Source organism: Talpa occidentalis, unplaced genomic scaffold (genome assembly GCF_014898055.3).
Source record: "Talpa occidentalis isolate TD23 unplaced genomic scaffold, MPIMG_talOcc4v2.1 talOcc4.4, whole genome shotgun sequence".
Classification (NCBI taxonomy): Eukaryota; Metazoa; Chordata; class Mammalia; order Eulipotyphla; family Talpidae; genus Talpa; species Talpa occidentalis.
The window spans coordinates 8,092,630-8,112,537 of record NW_023604295.1 but is presented as its reverse complement, the minus strand read 5'-3'; the positions used below and the strand labels follow the sequence as shown (position 1 = coordinate 8,112,537).

The following is a 19,908-nucleotide window of genomic DNA, read 5'->3' as shown; positions in this document are numbered from 1 at the left end:
ACTTCTAGAAAATTATTAGAAATCTCCTCCCTCAAGACAGATGGGGTCTTGCTGTCAAATACAATGAAATTGCACTCACTTGAGAGTCAGTGGATGATTACTTTCATTCATTCAACAAATATGTGGTGAACAGCATCCAACAAATATTTGGTGAACAACATCCATTCATATCATTATCGTTCATAGTCAGTGACACAGGACGTATATGAAATGAATAGGAAATAGGAAGAAACAAGAAGGGTGAGTGATGCTTGCAACTCATTGACTAGGAAGGATCTCCCAGGAAAGAGAACATCTCTGCTGGCTGCCATTCCGTCAGAGATAGCAAATTGGGGCGAGGGTGGCTTAGACATAGGCAAAGGTGAAGAGGAGAGGGTGCATAATTCTGGAAGAAGACAGCTGAAAAGTAGTCTCTGTGGAGAGCCCACAAGAGATGAGAAATTTATTTAGGATAATTTATACAGAATATTCAATGCTGGATGATCACTCTTCAACTTGATGCTTTCTGCAGCTCCAAAATAAGGTAATGTTTCATGTATAAATTTATCTTACACAAAGGAATTTCTGGAACAGGGGTAACATGGGTAAAAGAGGTACCTGAAAGGTGACGAATAGAATTGGATTTTTAGGGGTGAACTTCATGCAGTATATAGTGTAAAATTCGTATGGACATGTAGTATATGTGCTTTGTATTGATGCATACCTGTAACATATAAACGTATCGTGCAATGTTACTTTAATAAAAAAATTTAAAAGAAAAAAGTAGCTACAATAACTTAGTGACACAAAAGATAAAAAGAACTATGGCCTTGAAAACATCATATGTGGGGGAAAGAAAAAAATGAAAAAAAAAAAAAAAAAAAGGAATTCCTGGGGTGATTTCTTATTAAATAAGGCCATTTCAGAGAGCAAGACCCTTCCTTCAAAAACCAGTCACTAAGCCCGGGCAGATGTAGGATTCAGATTTCTCTTTGGCATCCATCCCAGCTGATGGAATTAGCAGTGAACTTGAATCAAACTGAGGCTGCAGGCTTGAAAAAGATTTAATGGGCCTGGATTCTCTCTCTTCTTCACCCCTTTCCTGACCTCCACCCCCAGAGGATAATTAAAGGGAAAGAAAATCTCTATTTCATTGTAAATGTCTTCTACCATTTTTGTGCCTGAGGCTAACCTTTTTCTTTCTTTAAGGCCATGGAGATACTTTGATGAAATGTCTTTGAAATTTGCCCTACACCATAATAAAGGAAGCTCTCAATTTTCATAAAGAATTGTGTCCTAAAAATTTTTTTTAAGTCATCCTCTGCTAATACAACACTGGGGAAACTCCAAAACCTTTTCTGAAGGAAGATACAGAACATTTCTACCTCCAACGGGGGTTCCCTGCGCTTCTTTCAGCAGACATTTGTTGAATGTCTACATTGCAGACAATCATGCTGGTCTCCCAACCCTTCTCCTTCCTTGGATGTCCTAGAATTTGATGATTAAATCAGAGAATGAAAGCTACTGGGTTGGTCATGAAGCAACTGTGGGGATGGGGTGTTGGCAAAGAAGACCCTCAAGCACAGAAAGAAATACATTTACAAGTAAGAAAGACTATTTCACAAGGCTATGAATAAATAAACCACCTTAAGGACATCTATACGCAGAAACTAAAACAAATCCTACTGAACTACTGGAATACAGGCAGGGGACCAAAAAGGAAAAGCCAACGCATTTACAAGTGTATCTGTCATATTGCAAAATGGGAACAATAAGAACCGTAGGAAATACAGCTCAGCCACAGAGTGGTGACAGGCACCGTGTGAGGAGTTGATCGGAGCCTATTAAAAATTACATCTATTTAAAATAGACTGTCTGGGTCACTTTTCCAATGGGTCAGTGAGCCCCAAGACACTGGATTCCTGACAGCTGTGCCTCCCCCCGGTCTCCATGACGTGGATCGTGCCATCCTTGTTTACCGGGGAGCGAACAATGAAAGGAACTTGGAGAGGACCGAATCCTCTTTCAACTCCGCCGTAGGATCAGGGTTAGGGCTGCATTAGATGCTGGCGCCTTTCATCTGGCTGCTCAACAGGTAGCGTTTTGCAAATGCCTCCCCCCACCTAGCCTCTCCCTACCCCCAGCTTCTCCCTCACGAGCGCTCATTTTCTTTTCGTTTAAGAAGACCTTGGTGATCCTGGGGAAGATCAAAGTCCCAGGGCAGCCTTGTTTACCAGGGATCTGCGCGCACAGAACAAAGCCCACAGGGCAGGGCGCGCCGGGCTCCCTCGCCCAGCTCCCCGCAGCCTCGTGTCAATGGAGAGCCAAGAAGGTGTAAACGTACGCGCAGAGGCAGCGGCCGCCCGGGTTCCTACGTGGCTGCTGCTACTATGATTGTTGCGGCTGCTCCTCCTCCGGCACAGCAGTCGGGTCTGCGCGCGAGCCCCGGCGCACGCCCGGCCACCTCCCCACCCTGCCTTCCACCCGCCACCCATCCAGGGCCCTCCCGGTGCCCGTCCCTGCGCAGGGCGCCGGCACCTAGCCGCGGGCCGCGGGGCTCCGGGGCGCCCCCCGCCCTGGCTCGGGCCCCCAGCTCGGCGCAGCGGGAGGGGGGATTTCAGCGCCCGACGCCCCGCGCCGCCCGGAGCCCGCGCGCGAGGCGCAGCCGGAGGCGGCCGGACCGGGGCCGGCCGGGAGCGCGCGCCCCCGAGGCCGCGCGGGGTCCCCAGTCCGGCGCTCAGGTGGCCCCGCCGCGCGCCCCGGCGCGCCCCTCCCAGGGCCCTCCCCTCGGCGGCGGGGGTCGGGCCGGCGAGGCGCGCGGGGAGGGAGGGGCCACGGGGATTTGAAAGTGCTCGGGCTGCGGAGCGGGGCTCGCTCTGTTCCCGCCGCCGCCGCCGGATTAAATTTCTGCCAATCCAAACTGAATGGGGCTTTCTTCTGCTGCCTTCCCGAGGGCGCCGGCAGCCCGCCGCCCCGCGCCCCGCTAGGAGCCAGGGAGCCGGCCCCGCGCCCGAGTGGGCCGGCGGGCGGAGCGCCCGGCTGCGGGACCCCGGCCCGCGCCCCCCGCGCCCCGCGCCCCCCGCGGCGTGACCGCCCGTAGCCGCGCGCCCGGCGCCCGGGGAGGGGTCCCGGGCGACCCTCCGCCAGAAGAACTTCTGGGGGGCGGGCCCGGCTCCCCCGCGGCCCCGGCGGCCGCTATTGTCTGCGCGCGGCGCGGGCCGGGCGGGGCCGGGCCGGGCGGCGGCGGGGGGCGCCGGGGCGCGGGGGGCCCGCGGGGGCGGCGGGGCCGCGGGCGAGCGCGATGCCGGCGGCCGCGGGGGACGCGCTCCTGGGCGAGTCGGCGGCGCCCGGGGGCGGCGGCGCCTCCGAGGACGCGGCGCGGCCGGCGGCGGCCTGCGAGGGAAGTTTCCTGCCCGCCTGGGTGAGCGGCGTGCCCCGCGAGCGGCTGCGCGACTTCCAGCACCACAAGCGCGTGGGCAACTACCTGGTGGGCAGCAGGAAGCTGGGCGAGGGCTCCTTCGCCAAGGTGCGCGAGGGGCTGCACGTGCTCACCGGGGAGAAGGTGAGTCCCGCGGGCGCCGTCGCCGGGCCCCGGGCGCGGGATCGGGGCGCGGGGAGCGGCGGGACCGGGGGGGAGCGCGGTCCGGACCGGGCGCCAACCCTCCTGCGCCCGACTGTGCTCCGGGGTGAGCCCCGGCGCGCGCCCACCCTGGCGGCCGGGGACCCGGCCTCTCCGCGTCGCGGGCCGGGGGCGGTTTCCCACCCGGGCTGCGGGTTCGCCCGCCCAGCCGCGCGCTGGTTCTGGGCTCCTGGAGAGGCGCCGCCTGGCGGACACCCGCGCGGGAGGGGTCGGGGGACCGAGTTGGGCTCTCGCGGGGGTGGGGGTGCAGGGCCAGGGGAGAGGCCTGGAGCGCTCGGGTGGCCGGGAGAGCTGAGAAGCCAGCCCCGGAGGGAGCTTCCACCCCGCGCCTCCTCCCGGGCTAGGGAAGTTTTTTGTGCTCGCAGGAGGGGCTGCACGCGCGCCCTCCACACCCCCAACCCCCAACCCTTCCCACTCTCTTCCCTCCATTCCCTCTCCAGTCCCTCCAGCTCCCGGGTGGGAGCTTGCAGGTAGGACGCTGCTCCGGCAGATGCAGAAGTGCAGGCGAGCCCCCAGACTGAGGGGCTGGGAGATGACTTGTCTTTAGGGTGAAAGCAAAGGAAGACCCCTAGAGACCAGCCCTGTGAGAAGCTGGGGGGTGGCGAGCCCTTCCAGGCCAGCAGGGCCCAGGTAGCCAGAAACTGTGGATTAGATTTCTGAGAAGAAACCCAAGATAAGAGGGCTTAATTTGGGGGTGAGTGGTCAAGGCATTGGTTTCACCCCAAGTGGTAAGGCTACCCCGTGCTGGGAGTTCCTCCAAGCTTGGAACCACTTCAGATTAGGTGACCAAGTTCATGGTCATCTCAGACTTCAGGCGCCCCCAGGTTGGAGTAACCCACTGGTCAGGGGCCTGGGGCAGCTTGGGAGGGACAGGGGAGCGCAGGCTTCCTGCCGACCCTTCGCCCTCTGCTCTGGAAGCCTCTGCCTTTCCCCTTCCCCCTCCCAGCCCCCTGTGCAGTGCCTTGGATTTCAGCTGACTTGCACACACCTCCCCCAACTACCCCCCCCCCCTTCTGGCCTCACCTAGCCTTAGCTCCCCTCTTTCTTTCTCCATGGTGTCCTGAGCCCCTTAGGTTCCGGGTGCAGTTTTCCATCCCCCTGGTCATGTCCTCTGCCCCTGCAGGCACTCCAGGTGGGGTGCACCTCTGTTGGGGTTAAGTGGGTAAATGAAAAAGTGCCTCTTGTGTGAATCCCCATACAAAAAGGGAGGGTTCAGGATGAACTCACAGAATTGAGTAACTCTGCAAAGAAGAAATAAGAACAGCTCTAAACCTCGTTATAGTCTGACCAAGCCTTGGCTTGCAGCGAGCAGGCCCACATACCTATCCCGTCAGGGTGCAGGCTGCCCAGCGCCCCAGCTCTGAGCACTGGGCACCCACTTTTCCATCCCTGTGTAAGGTCTTGTTGTCGTGGGTGGTAGAAGTTTACTCTTATTCCAAATGTATATGATTCCGTCTGCTCGTGTGTGTTTCTCCTGAAACTTAGCAAGAAGAGGCGAGGCTTTCGTCTGATCGCATCACGGCAAAGCAGTGGGTTTCTCTCCACTTCCCCCTGCCCACCTTGTGCCCAGACTGGGTTTGCTTCTTATCAGAAGTCTGTTGGCCTTGGTTGAACTCCCTGGGCGTCTCTGTCAGTGTCCAGCCCCTTCGCATTGCTTGGTTTCCTGAGCTCTGTGCCAGACCCATAGGAATGGGGTCCAGTGAGGAGTCTGCTGCATCCGCCTCCCCTCTCACCCCACTGCTCACACCCTCATCCCTATCTTGTTGCCCTTCAGCCCTGGATCTCTCTGAAGGAGGTATTAATTGGCTGTCACATTATTTCTCCATGAATGGATTGTATCTAGTTAAGGACCAGGGTGAGTAGGGGGAGGTTGGGGATTTTTCTGAACTGTTCCACTCTAGTCATGAGAACCAGTGCGCCCAGGATGGCTAGCCTCATGAGAACTCTGGATTTTAGTTTACTTAATTGCCAGCTTTAAAGAAACAGTGGGTGTCATTCATAGATCTTATCCTTCAAATCCAACACCTTAATACATTGGGTTTTGTCAGATGATAGAGATTATAGTGTGTGTGTGTGTGTGTGTGAGTGTGTGTTTGTGTCTGCAGAAGGAGCAGCCATCCTCACTCCTATTTTGGGTATTGTCTTACTAAGGCCAAAACAAAGGTGAAGTTAACCTCAAGCTATTTGCAGCCTTGCAGTCTTTTCCAAAGGTGAGTTATTAAGGGGATTTTTGGCTAGAAAAGAACTGCTCCTATGAGCCCAGTAAGGGGAGCCCTTGAGGTGACTGGACCCAGAGGAGAGAAAGGAAGTGTCCCCTAAAGTAGCATCTCTCCTCCAAGATGTCCTTCTTTTAGGGGGGGTGTATACTTTTTGGATAAAGCCTTTCACTTTTCTCCTCTGTTTTAAAGAAACAGGCTGCAGCAGCAGGGGAATTAAGTCATGAACACTGCAGTGAGAAATAGCTGTTTTCCCCTGAACCTCACAACCCCTCCTCCCCGTGGAAGGATTCGGGGTGTCTCATGATGGGGAATCATTTCATGAAAAAACAGAAAGAGGGGCTGGAGAAAGGGAAGAGAAGGGGTACCCCACATGGGTCTCATTTCCTAGGTGCTATGTGAAACGATGTGCTTTGTTTTGGGTGATTTATACTCAATCTGGGGTACCCCTGGTTTAGGACGCTGGGGGAGGGCTGCGTTTTCACTTGATGCATGTTTTCGAAAAGCTGTGGGTAAAATCCTCCTCTGCTGACTGGGAACGGCTGTCTGAGTCCAAGTGACAAAAGCACCACTTCTTCTGGCTTTCATTTCGGGCTTCAATCCTATCTTATCAAGAGGCTGCCTTTCCCACGGCTGCCCGCAGGACAGCGTTGGCCTGCTTTTTCTCTGAAGTTGTTTGTTTGAAAGTCATTTGAATTGAGATGATCCTTTTACTGCTTGAAAGGAAAGGATGCTTTGGACGATACCTAATTTTGTCTTCCCTTACCTTCCGCGGCGGCAACCTCAGCCAATGTGGCTTTCCGAAGAGAGAATGCACTTGTCCAAGTGAAACTCTTCGTTGGCAGCGGCCTCAATCATGACCAGTGTCTTTGACTCAATGGCCGTGAATGATTGGCTGAGGGAAAACAACCACAACATCAGATTTTGAAAAGTGTTCTCTGTGGCTTTGAGAGCAGGAACGAGGTCACTGAGCAATAGTATCAAGCACTGACTTTGAAAGACCCAGAGGGGACAAGTTTGCTGCCCCTGCTTGCTCCCTGGTCCCTCTGAAATGCAGTCTCTGGTACTCTCTATAGGTGGTTATCACATTTTTTAAAAAGCGGATAAAATTGAGTTGGAAAGGCTTCTAAAGAAAAGGCAGGTCTGTCTCAGCTATAGAACAGTGATTTCATAGACAAAGCAGCAAAAAGGGAAAAAATAGTTGATGACACAATTGTCTTCTTTTGTGATTCAGTCTCTCTAAGATACAAAGTTGGATGTGGAACGATGGGTTAAGATGTTTCAATATCTTGTTCTAACTCTTGTTTTTAAAAAAAGCCTGTTTATCACTTTCGTTGGAGCTATTTTGGGGCTAAAAATAAGGGTTGCCTGCTTAGTAAGTTGCCAATAATTATGTTTTGAGCACGACAGTGCCAGCTACCTGGAGTGAAGGAGTTACTAAAAATATAATTTACTATGTTTTGCGGAGCAGGAAATATGACTAATTTTTAGAGGTGGCCTTTTGGCAGATCTGCTTCTGCAAGTATTTGGGAAACAAACAGGTGCTAAATCCTGTGTTTTTTTTTTTTTTTTTTTTAATGTGCTGGAAATTTAGGGGTAATCGCTTGGAGGAACAAGAAATGCTTAGAGAACTGGAAATTCCTATTAATCCTCAGCAGGGATTTCTTGGCAAGAAGGTGGCGTCTGGCAAAAGCACCTGCTCAAGATGTCGTGTGTGACAAGGCAGTGCCTGTAATTTCTGAGATTGCTCGCTGCAGTGTGAGGCACTATCCTTGTGAACTTCCTGCCCTGCCTCGTCCTTTGAAGTAGGCGTGGATGATAGAAATTGGCACGTGAGGGCTTAGTTTTCAAGGTTCATGAGTGTTCAGGTCCTTTGGACTTAAAAGAGTGCTGTGAGTCGGCACCATCGTACTGAATGGTGCCCAAGGAGAGGAACACAACCTGAAATTTCCCATGCAGGTGTGTGCCACTGGGTTTGACGACAGCATTTTGCAGGCAGCTGACCCTCATCCTCCTGGTGGGTCTCCTCTCAGTCGTTTTGGGGAGCAGCAGCTCTGTTTGCCCAAAGACACCAGGCTGCCTGGGTGTCCTCTGTGGGAAGGTGGCTTGAGTACCAAATATCATTTATTCCCTCTTGATTATTCATGGTAACTGAGAAACTGTGCTCCTGGCTAATTGAGACTCACCAAAGCTTATTTTAGCAAACTGGTGAGACTTTTCTCCACTCAGCCTGAATTCTGAGCTGAATGTCACATTATCTGCTCAGCTGCAGCTGGCTGGTAACATGACCAGCAGGAAAGAGGTTAAACACGGGACCTGAATCTTACCTGAGCAGGCTGACACCCCAACAAACTCGAGCTAGCTGTTGCTTCTTTACCCTACATACTGCCTCAGTGGTGTTGTGTCTGGTGGTTTATGCAGGGTTTTCCGTGCATTTTGTCATTAGATGCTCTCGGTGACCCCAGCCATGGGGGAACCAGCTTGCTGGTTTTTTTTACCCACATTGACCAAGCAGATTTTCCTTCTGACCCGTTCTTCTCTATTGCTAGGGCTGCCGAAGCAAGTGACCACAAACTGAGTGGCTTGAAACAACAGATATTTATTCTTTTACACTCTGGAAGGCCAGAGGCCAAAGTCAAGGGGTCATAATGGGCAGACTCTTAGGGAGAAGCCTCCCTTGCTTCTCTTACTGCCTGGTGCTGGGCCACACTCCTGGGCATCCTTGACTCGTGGTCACATCACTGTGGTCTCAGCCTCTCTTCACATGGCCTTCCTCCCTCTGGGTGTCTCCAGATCTCTCCTCCTAAGGACAAAGTCACTGGATGAGAGCTAATCCCAGCCCAGCAGGACCTCATCTTTACTCACTCCCTCTGCAGAGACCCCACATCTAATAAAGTTGCGTTCATGGGTCCCGAGGGTTAGGGTCTGAACATGCCTTTTCACAGGGACAATCACAACCCTTTCCCGGACTGCTAGGGCTGTGTTCTGGGTGGTTTCCCGGGAATCAGATCTAGGAAGGAGACAGTGTGGCCTTAGGGAGTATACTCAGCACCAACAGCTGTGAGGGGAGGTCAGGGTGCAGAGGCGAGGAGCAGAGTAACACTGGACAGAGGGAGAAGGTGGGCTCCAATCCAGTGTCAGCTGGGGCCCCTGCCCATGCCATGGTGACTCTGGAGCTGACATGACCCCTCAGTGGTGTCCATGTTGGGGCTACAGGACTAGACCTTTGTGCCCCAGCGTGGGCCGGTCATTGGATCCCAGCTGCCCCGAGAAGGGGCATGTTCCTTGGACACTTGCTGGGGGCAGATCCTGGAGCCAGATCATGGTTGGGACAAGCCAGCGACAGCCAGGGGAGGAAGTTCTTCAGCCCTGATGGGGAACCTGGGCTGTGTGGCCTGCTGGGAACTGCTGACAGAGCGAGACTGGGCCAGGGCTCCAGGGATCGTCATCTGAGTCCACACTGGTTCTGGAAAGAAAGTGAGCAGCTTCTCCTTGCCCTCAGGTGACCCCTCTCAACCTGAAACAAGTGTCCACTAGCAGAGTCTACATTCTAATGGTCTTACCGACAAGATGGGGGTGATGCCCTTTGGTGAATGGTTAGATAGGAGGGCAGAGTTCTCATAAATGAGACCCCTTGCATCTTCTACCATGTGAGGACCCAGCAAGATGATGGCCAGCTCCCAACCAGGAAGAGAACTCTCAGCAAATGCCAAATTGGCCAGTGCCTTGATTTTAGACTTCTCAACCTCCTTTACTGTGGAAAACAAATCCTGTTGTTTATGAACCACCCAGCCTGTGATATCTTGTTACGGTCGCCTGAAAGGACTTAACCACATGCATTTTAGGGGGGCACTGTGCAGTTCACGATATCATGTTGTGTCCAATCGGGTCAGAGATGTTGCCTAGTGAGTGGGTTCTTGTGTCCGTGCGATTGAGGAATACTCAGCAGGCACACGGGACTGAAGGTCAGCAAGCTCCTAACAGCAGGAGGGAGGTCCCAGGGAGGAGACTGTTACTGTTGGGGGTCGGTTTACTTTTATAATCTCTCATGGGGACTTTCTGGTGCTTTTCCACTACCCAGCCTCAATGCCCCACTTTGCCACCTACAGGTGTGAAGCCACAGCAAGCTACTGTGTGTCTCTGAATGTCTCTTGTCACCAGCCTCTGCCTCCTAGCTCAGTGGCTAGTGGCCATTGCCTGTCAGCTTTCTGCCTCCGCAGGCACCTAGCCTCAGGCTGCTATCTTACAATCGGCCCTTGCCAGCCAGCTTGCAGCCAGCTCTTGCAGGCCAGCTCTCTAGCCAGCTAGCGCTCTACTCAATGTAACCCCATGGGATACAGTTATGTGATGATGTGTTAATTGTTCATCTACTCATTAGACCGTAAGCCCCATGAGGAAGGGCTGCTGCTCTATCCCTGGTGCTTTGATTAATACCAGGTACAGAGAATAGGGTCAGGAAATATTTTATTTAGGAATAATCTATTGTTTGAAGTAACACTGGTCTGTGACACTGTGGGCTTCATGTGTACTGGATTATAATTCGATACCTGCATGTAGGACATCATAAACACCAAAAGTCATTTGTATACATCACCCTCTGACTCTCTTCATCCTCGGTAATTCTTTTTTTTGAATGGATCAAAGAATGCTTTGGTCTCCCCAAGACTTGAGGCCAACCTCTGAAAGACAGTGTCTGAGTTGGCAGGGAAGTGCTTTCTTCTCTGTCACTCCTTACGGCTCTGGGTCTGCCTGTATGAGTGATGAGTAGATGGAACAGGTTGTGCAGCTCGCGCTCTTTGGGAAATATCGCAACCTGGGAATAGCTGTGTCTTCTGCAGGGACTTGTTAAGGAAGGCAGCTTAGGTATCAAGGTGACAGGTGACCAGCCAGAAGCAGGGAAATATTTTGCCATGTCATGGGACTGTGAATGGACCCTCAGCTCTTTCTTGAGAAAATATACCAACACTGCAGCAGATGGGCCAAGTTGCTATTTGCAAACATACATTTCTTTGGATGTTTCCCAAGGCAATATATAGAGGTTTGGATCTGTCTCTGTAATTTTTAAAATAAGTTTATCAGTCTCCTAAGCGGCGAGTTGGTGCCAAAACATTTTTGCATTCCTGCTTGTTTCTCACACCCATTCTCCGAGCTACTTGATTCACTATCTTTTCTGTCCTGTGCCATGTCTGCCATTTTTATCCCCCATTGAGTTCTTGTTGCCTTATAGCCTGTCCCATGGCTTTGTGGTGACTGTCCTTCTGACTCTCTTGTTCCCCGAAGTGTCTTTGTTCCTGCTCTTTGCCACAGCTGTGTCCACCCCAGAGCATGGTGCTGAGGGACAAAGGAGGCAGAAATGTAGCAGCCACCTTCAAGGCATCTTGCGTTTTCTCTTTCTCTCAGGAAGATAGGATGAAGTTCAGACTCCCAGAAACTGATTCCTTTGTCTACTTGTAATAAAAAAAAAAAAAAAAGATTTTATGATCTGACCCAAAAGCTGCAGGAAAGAAATAACTGCTTGCTCTACACCTTGACCACCAGAATGTAGTGCTGATAATAATAATAGACATTTATGGATCTCATAAAACCTGTGAGGCTATGTTCTAGATGCTTTGCTGCAAATATAATGTACCCCTTATAATGACCTTTTGTAGTTGGTCTAGATCTTGCTGATCGATTGGCGTGACCAGCCATCCCGGCGTACCCATCTCTCTCCGTTTAGCACCGAAAGTCTCGCACCTTCGGGTAACTGTCAGAAAATGGCAAAACCAGTTTTAACAAGAAAACATTTCATCAGAGTGTTTGGAATCCTGTAGATTCCTGTAGATGAAAGTATTAATGAACAGCTAATCAGGTCATGAATCAGTGACAAATAAACCAAAAGCCCTGGGCAGAAGTGGCTGCTTGTTGTGCCTGAAAACCTCCAGTTGTGGTTGCAGGTAGCGAAGGGGCACCTTACCCACCTCTTTGCCCACCTCTCTCAGATTGAGAGTGCAGTCAAGTCTCAAAGTGTGGTCAGCGGCACTGGTCAGGAATCTTTCATGAATTTAGTATGAGAGGAGGCTCTTCAGAGTAGTGTGCATGCGCACGGTGTGCTAGTGTGTGCACGCACACTACACACAGCTGTGTATCCATACACAAAAATATGCGTGTACATTTTTGAATAGCAACCATATAATGTCAATATAGCCATAATTTTCTGGCAGCCGACTTTTTTAAGAAGGCAGCAGTGTGCCTGGCAGCTACTTGGAGGGACTCTGGTCAGCATTCACTTTCTTTGGCACTGGAGAGAGAAAAACCTGCAGAAGGGAAGGGAAGGATTTGACTCTGACGGTGAAGCTGCAAGTGCGCATCTTAGGTAGTTCGCTCGCTGAACAGTCACGTAGACTTCTTGTTCATCTAACTGGCAAGAATGAACACAGACTATTTATTAAAAACAAAACAAAATCACACTTGCCCTCGCCTTGCTTGATATGCAGACTCTCTAGAGCTAGGCTAGCTTTTCCAAGTCTTTCCTCAGTCCCCACTTGGACTGAAAAGGGACACCAGAGGCAAATGGAATGAGGAAGTGTCCAGGTGAAAAGGAAGCGTAGAGAAAGTTGGCTGTAACATATGGGATTGGCTGCAAAATCTGGAATCAGAATTTTCTGGCATTTTATCTGAGCCCTACTTGAGTGAAACCAAATGGATAAAGATAAGTGTTATCACTTATGTAATCTGGTTTTTAGTTGGAATTATGGCTGCTCTGATGTGGAAGTCTGGCTCTCTAAGTGCATTCTTTATACCAGGTTAAAAATTTAATTAGAGAAATGAGTGGATGACTCAGTTCTCAGTTGAACATTTACATGTAGTAATACTAATAAAAAACTTATTTTGAAAACACTTCTCCAGGTTTGTAAAGTGTCATTCCCACAGGATGACATTTTATTCTATTAAAAACTAACATTTGTGAGCAGTAGTTGCAATTTCAAGGCCAATTTGATGTAATGAAACTTGAATTTCTCTCTGGAGGAAATGTGCTATATGGCTATTGTACTCCCACCTAATTCATTATTCTGAGATGCTTTTCCCTAGATCGAGAATAGCTTTTCATCATAGAGGGCCATTAAATTAAAGTACCTGAGAATGTAGGATAAAAAAATAGTCCCCCCCCCAAAAAAAAAAAATCAGACTTAGAATAATGTCTTCCCGACCCCAAAGAGGCATATTTATTTAAAATAAATGTAAATCATCTAATATAAATGGTGTTTTTCCTCTAACCTATATTTTGAAAACAATTTTTGAAAGTATTTTTGACCAAATATTTAGTGTTTTTAATTCTTTAAACCAGTCCAGTCACAGGTACATTCTAGACTATTTGAAATTCTAACACAAAACAAATCCTGAGCTAAATTTGCTAATTGCCATGGTTGGGTCTTGTATAACCACTTATATGTACTCTCTTCATGATGAACTCTGCCACTTGCTACTACATTTACTAATCACATTCCATTATCTGTTCTCTTGCTATTTTACAAGCGTTAAAAAGTTATCTCTTTTTCTTTGATTAATTAAGCATGATTTTTTTTAACCCTGTGGAAAAGAAACTAAAGCATGAAGAAAATAAAAATTATGTATAATCACCCAGCCTAGCAATAATTATTAAGAACATTTAGGGCTGGGTACATGTGATGCAGATGTTTGACTTTTCTCCTCTTGAAGCCATATGTCACAAAATTGGGATTAGAGTGTCCATATTGTGTGGTGACCTTGCATACCCCCATCTTAATATATAGAGAATATCTTCCCATGTTGTTCAAATGGTCTCTTAAATTTTAATTTTATGTTTCATTATTTGGAGTTACTATAATTAAAAAAATTAATTCCTAACTGTTGGACATTGAACTTATTCAGAATTTTGCCTACAAAAATAATAAGTGCTATTACTATTCTTGTATGTATCTTTCTGAATCATTCCTTAGGATAAATACTAAGAAGAATTTTGATAAACTGCCAAATGCACTTCAGAAAGACTATGCCAAATGACACAATATATGGAAATTATTTCTTAAAAATACCTTTTGATAATTAGTAGGGTAGTCATAATTTGTCTACTAAATTGAGAATTTGTTTCTTCTTGGATTATTGTTACTAATTTTTTGCATTTTCTCATTTACCTTAGTGATTTGTTCAAACTTTTTACATATTAAGGATATTAGCTTTTTATCTTTGTTATATTGCAAATATTTTCTTGCAGCTGAACATTTGTCTTTTGACTCAGTTATGTCTCCTTTCTGGGGAGCTCATAGAAATTATATATTTTGCTTAGTCAGAGCAATTAATCTTTTTTCTTAGTTTTCTTATATATTTCATGCTTACGTAAACTAGTGGATTTGTTGCTGGTTTTACTTTACAGATTATCAGTGAGTCTTGCCAGTGTTTCACTGTTGTCTGCAGAAAACTCTTTGTGTTGGGTAGAGATTTATGACAGTCTTTTAAACCGGTTACATAATGATTTAATCTAATGGTGTCATGTAAAGGCTTTAGGGGCCTTGGGTTCCTGTTGCCTATCTGCTGTGTGATCTTGAGTAAGGTATTCAAACCCTCCAAACTTTAGTTTCTCTATCTGAAAAATGATGGTAATAACCTCATGAGTATTTGATGGAAATTTGATTATATGTATATATCATATGTACATATTACATAAATATACATATATTTTAACACACATGTATGGTACAGAGTTATTCTGAAAATATACTTAGTATTGTGTTAGTGAACAAATGACAGCTGCTTATTTTCTTCTCCTAGACTTTTATGTTTATTTTTAACCCTTAGAGGTATGTGTTAATTAGGCCCTTTCAGATAGCAAGAAACATACCCACTCAGCTTATCATAGGTGATGAAGTTTTATTTTAAAGGCAGGTGAGGAGGAAAATTTTGGCTGCACGTCTTACGTTTGCACTCAATGTCTCTCAGAGGACTGGAAGGCCATTAGGACACCCCTGGGGGCCTAGATGTCTGTATTCCTCAATCCTACTTCCCTCCCCTCTGCTTGGGCAGGAGCTTCAAGCAGCTTCTGGGCTCCGAGGGAATATTGCTCTCTTTTTCCTCTGTCTCACAGTTTCTTACTATTACTGGCTTCTCTGCCTCCTGGCTCTTCCTTTCTGCTGTTTCTAAATATTATAGGGTGAGGAAGGTGCCATTAAATCCTTACTGGCCTTTCCTTCTTGTCATCTTCTTGCCACTGAGCTTCCTTTAACAGTAAAGAATCTTTTTGTTACAGAGCAACCCCAATATAAAAAGGGTTGCCTGACTGTGGGTCCTCACCTGCATGCTTAAAGGGGACCTATTAATGCTAAATTGCAGACACACACAAAAGGTTGATAAAAGGTTTATTTACAAGGGAAGGGGAAAATGGGGAAATGAATAACTCAGGGAGAGAAAGAGGGAGATAAGTTTGTAAATGCATCCTACCCATCCCGCTGACCTGGAATCCCAATGACCTGTGTTGCTGGTGAAAAACCAAGCACGCGCGTGGCCAAGAGGGCTACTACCCCCAGCCACATGGCCAGTTAAATACTCAAACAGAGAAAATGGCTGCTTAACTCTGCCCTCAGGTCCTCGCAACCTTCCCTTTGGTGATCATGGGATTTGTAGTTCCCAGTGTCTTGATGAATTGGGGATGGCATCCACAAAGCCTGTGTGGAGTTTGCTCAGGACATCCTTTCCCCCTAACACTTTCACCAGTGGAAGAGTCGATGTGTAGGTGATTCTCCATGATTACTGAATTAGTACGATTTGGAAAAGTTCATTTGGACAACTTACACCCCCATGTTTTTTGAGTTGCTAGCCAACTCTTTCCTCAGTGCTCAACAAAACAATTTACCCTCATAAGGGTTATGGTTTCTTCTAGATTTGTGATTTTGGGGGTGTGCTCCTTCATTTGATAACTCGCCCTTTCCTAGAAATCTCCATTCTTTATGGTGTGATCGGAGATCTCTTTAGATTTCAGGAGTGGGTTGAGAGTTTTGTCTTGGATTATTCTCTCCAAAATTTGGTGCTTCCACCAGTTCCTATAGTGCCCTTTAAACCTTCCTCTCCCATAGACTACTTTATTTTTGTACCCTTTCAGCTACATTTGGCTGCCAGTCACCCTATGATGTGAGAATAGAATATTGATTGTTTCCTGTTGCCTGTGGGACAGGAATGCTTCTTGAATTAGAGCTAATTTTAGCGTTTAAAGTATTGAAAGTCAAATTTTGAAGAAAGCTTGTCTGAGATCGCTTTGTTGCAGAAGGGAAGGTCATCAAGGCCTCCGGGAAGGGAAAGGCAGGCAGAGGGGAAGAGAGAAAATAGCTGGTGATTTCTCCCTCTTCTAAATCATGCCCTCTACATTCATGGAAAACTCTGCCCATTCAAACTGTTTTGGATTTACTTCTTCGTCTGAAGTCCTTTGCCAGGCTTACTGTGAAAACAGAATGCTCACTCCGGAGAGATTTCCTACCTGTAACCATTTTCAAAATGAACCAACAGACATTGCTTTTACCTGGCCTTTGCAGGTGATCATGTGCTTTTTTTCAGTCACGCATTTCCTGGCTGCCTTCTTTATGCAGAGCTGCTGGTTACCTGTATGGGCATTTGTACAAAATGGAAAAAGGGATGCCTGGCAGACCAATTGGAAAAAGGTGTCCCCGCTTCCAGTGGATGTTTTTGTGTATGGAGCCAAAGGCATGGTGAATGGCAGTCGCATCAGATGTGTCCCCCAAGAAAGCAGGGCTCGAGCATCAGCATCTAGCTGTGAACCAGAAACACAGAACTCATGTTATTACAGCCAGACGTGGCTCCCAAAAGAGTGACAGGGTTTTAGGGACTCGCCAGTCAAATTGCAGAGTCAGTCCTGGTTCCCCTTTGGAGAAGTCTGCTTCGTTGCTTTGCTCTATAGGAGAGACAAGTAAGATGAAGAATCTGGGTGAGACATAATTCAGGGGTGTGTGTGTGTGAGAGAGACTCAGCTGCCCAGGAGACACTGACATATGGCGGCATATGTAACATTGAGGATCCTGGGGAAATGCTCTTCACTAGACCTGCGACCCCTGTCTCCTGAGTGCAGGGCCGGGGGCTCAGACTTCCTGTGCGTTAAGAGTGGCAGCAGCTGTTCAGCTGAGATCGCATAGCTCCCATCTGCAAGTTCAAAGAGAACCCCTCTGCCCCCCAAAGTGCTGACTGCTCATCAGCCTCCTCCGGACAGGTTCTAGCTTGATTGGGTAAATCATGGAACAATTTAATAAGGCTCCTGTGGCAATTACAAGCAAGCGGAGAAAATGAAAAGCAAGAGCCTTGAACCATTTTTTTTCCCTGGGAAAGGAACATGATGGTTTTGGGTTTCTCTGTGTGTAATCTGAGAGGCTCATCCATCTCAGTGTGACAGAGGAAAATTTCAGCTTTAGGAAAGGAGCTTCTGATTTATCACGAACAGCTGGGTGGGCCATGGCTCGCTGATGCCCCGGCATAAGCATCCTTCTAAAGATAGTCGCTCAGCATGGCTCCTGCCTGGGGAGGGACTTGTGAGCTTTTGGGATGTGTTTTGCAGCAGTTGTCCAGCTCCTGGAGTCTGGAGCATCCTCATGTGAGGACCCAAGTCTTGCATCTGTTAAGGTGTTTGTTATGGGGTGAAGTGTCCCCCCTAATTTCTGTGCTGAAGTCCCAACCCTCAGGGCTGTATTTGGAGACAGGGACTTTAAAGAGGTAATTAGGGTGAAATGAAGTCCTGTGGTAGATCCTGGTCCCGGGTGACTGGTGGCCTTTGAAGAAGAGATTAGGACATGGACACACAGAGAGGGAAGACCAGTGAGGACACAGCAGGAAGAGGAGAGGCCGCGAGAGAAGCTGCATTCACCAGTGCCTTGATCTGGGACTTCCAGCCTGTGAACTGTGAGAAAAGTGATTCTCTTGTTTAAGCCACCTGGTGTGTAGTATTTTGTTATGGTGGCCAGGCAAGGGATGTAGTGTTTTTACGGGCAAAATGATTCCTGTCTCAAAGGCTAGGACCTGCCTCAAGAATCATGCTGGTAAACTTGTGGATTTTTTGAGACCATGTTCTAATAAAATCCTCTTGTTTCATCAGTAACTTTTCCTCTTTTTTTTTTTTTTTTAAAGATTTATTTATTTATGCATATAAGAACTGGTTTACATGCCAGAGGTGCAGGGGGTGAGAAGATTCAACAGAGACAGAGTAGGGCACAGACCAGGTGGATTGATTGAAATACACTGCTGAGGGGAGCAGTGGGTGAGACAGGAGAGGTCTGCAGCGCCATGTGGGTAGCTCCCTGGCCAGGGATCGACTGCTGCAGCGGCTGCAGATAGCTTCATAGGTTGTGGCTTAACCCCTTGTGCCACCAGGGAGGCCCAGTAACTTTTCCTCTTAAAAAGGAACGAGGGACTTTTCTCTCTCACGTCCATGCCTTCCTGAGTTCTGCTTTGTAGTGACTTGTTAGATGTCCAGGTAGGAAAGGAAACTTCTGTTGCAGTAAGGAAACTTGGAGAAGGAAACTTCTGTTGCTGGTTGAATTGAATTGTTTTGTTGTCTGATGATGCCATAGGCTGTCTGATTCCATGTAAGAATAGCACTAAATAGAATTAGTTAACTAATTAAATAGAAAAATCCCGCTATGGAAATACTTAATTCCAATAGTGGTTTCTTTCCCCCTGCTAGGTTTAATCCTCAGCCTTCAGATGAATAAAGAGTTTTAAATTTCCACTAGAATTTCTTAGGGGGTACATTTAGGTAATGAAGTGATAAGAACCATCCACAATGGTACTTATATTTTCTTAGTTTATAGGGTATTGACACACAGCTTATGAATAATTTACATTTGATTTGTGTGAACCCAAAGTTTATTCCATATATCTCTTAAAATGTGTATAGTGAAGGTGTTATTACCACTAAGTGCATTTTTCTTTTTTTTTTTTAAAGATTTATTTATTCATGCATACAAAAACTGGGGTACAGGCCAGATGCGCAGGAGGGTGAGAGGATTCACCAGAAACAGTGGGGAACAGAACAGACAGATCTTCTGAAATACACTGCTGAGGGGAGCAGCAGGCGAGACAGGAGAGGTCTGCGGCGCCATGTGGGAATCTTGCGGGCCGGCCCGGATTGAATCCGCGCTGCAGAGGCTGCAGACAGCTCCACAGCACTGCACTCAAAAGTGCATTTTTCTCATGTGTTCATTTCTTTGGGCTGCTGAAACAAAGTAGCACAGACAGGGTGGCTTAAACAACAGAAATTTATTCTCTCAGTTCTAGAGGCTGAAAGTCTAGAATCAAGATGGCAGCAGTGTGGCTTCCTTCAAGGCTGGGAGGGGGCCCTGGTCCAGGTCTCTCCAGCTCTGGTAGCTTCCTTGACTTGTCCAAGGGCATCTTCCCCCGCGGCTTCCCACTGTGCATGCGTGACTCTAAATTTCCCTATTAAGACACAGTCTCATTAAATCAGGCCTCCCCCATGACCTCACTTGATCCTCTGCAAAGACCCTATTTCCAAGTCAGGTCACTTTCACAGGTCCTGTGGGGAGTCCTTGAGGGGAGTCCAAGTGAACCCCCAATGTCACGTTGGGCTCTTTTCTCACCCTTATCCTGTCTCACTGACTCATTCACCCACCCACTAGTCTGAAAAGACCTTTGGAGTTTGCAAGCCAGGAGCAAGAGACAGGCTCGGCCAAGGGGAGAGTGAAGAGGGTGGAGGGGGGCAGAGGCAAAAGTGATACTGCCAGGATTGCTGTTTTGGGGATTTGGGTGGAGACACGCCTGGACTTGTGTGAAGCCCCATCACTTCTGCCCCCTTGTTCTAGCTTTCTGGGGTACTTAACCTGCCCCCTCTTTCCGGGGTGCTAGTTGCTATTAGATGCGCCTGGGGGCTCTTGTGCTGGAGGGATGAAGCAGGGAGTGCAGGTGGGGTAGAGCCGAGTTGTAGAAAGTTGGAAGGTTATGCCAACATCCCCCTGGGCCCTGGACACAGACTGGAGCCACAGCCCCCAGGCGTCCAGGCTTCAGGGGAAGGCAGAGAGCCTTCACAGAGCTGCATCCTCAGCCACATTG

The 19,908-nt window shown here is 48.2% G+C and overlaps 1 protein-coding gene across 1 annotated transcript in view; it reads left to right on the top strand.

Moving 5' to 3' along the window:
- Positions 1 to 3,280: 3,280 nt before the first annotated feature.
- Positions 3,281 to 19,908, top strand: part of HUNK (hormonally up-regulated Neu-associated kinase) — a 99,228-nt gene continuing 82,600 nt past the window's right edge. Inside the window, exon 1 of the mRNA XM_037525035.2 lies at positions 3,281 to 3,541. Coding sequence (XP_037380932.1) covers positions 3,281 to 3,541 — 261 coding nt within the window. The remainder of the gene's footprint in view (positions 3,542 to 19,908) is intronic.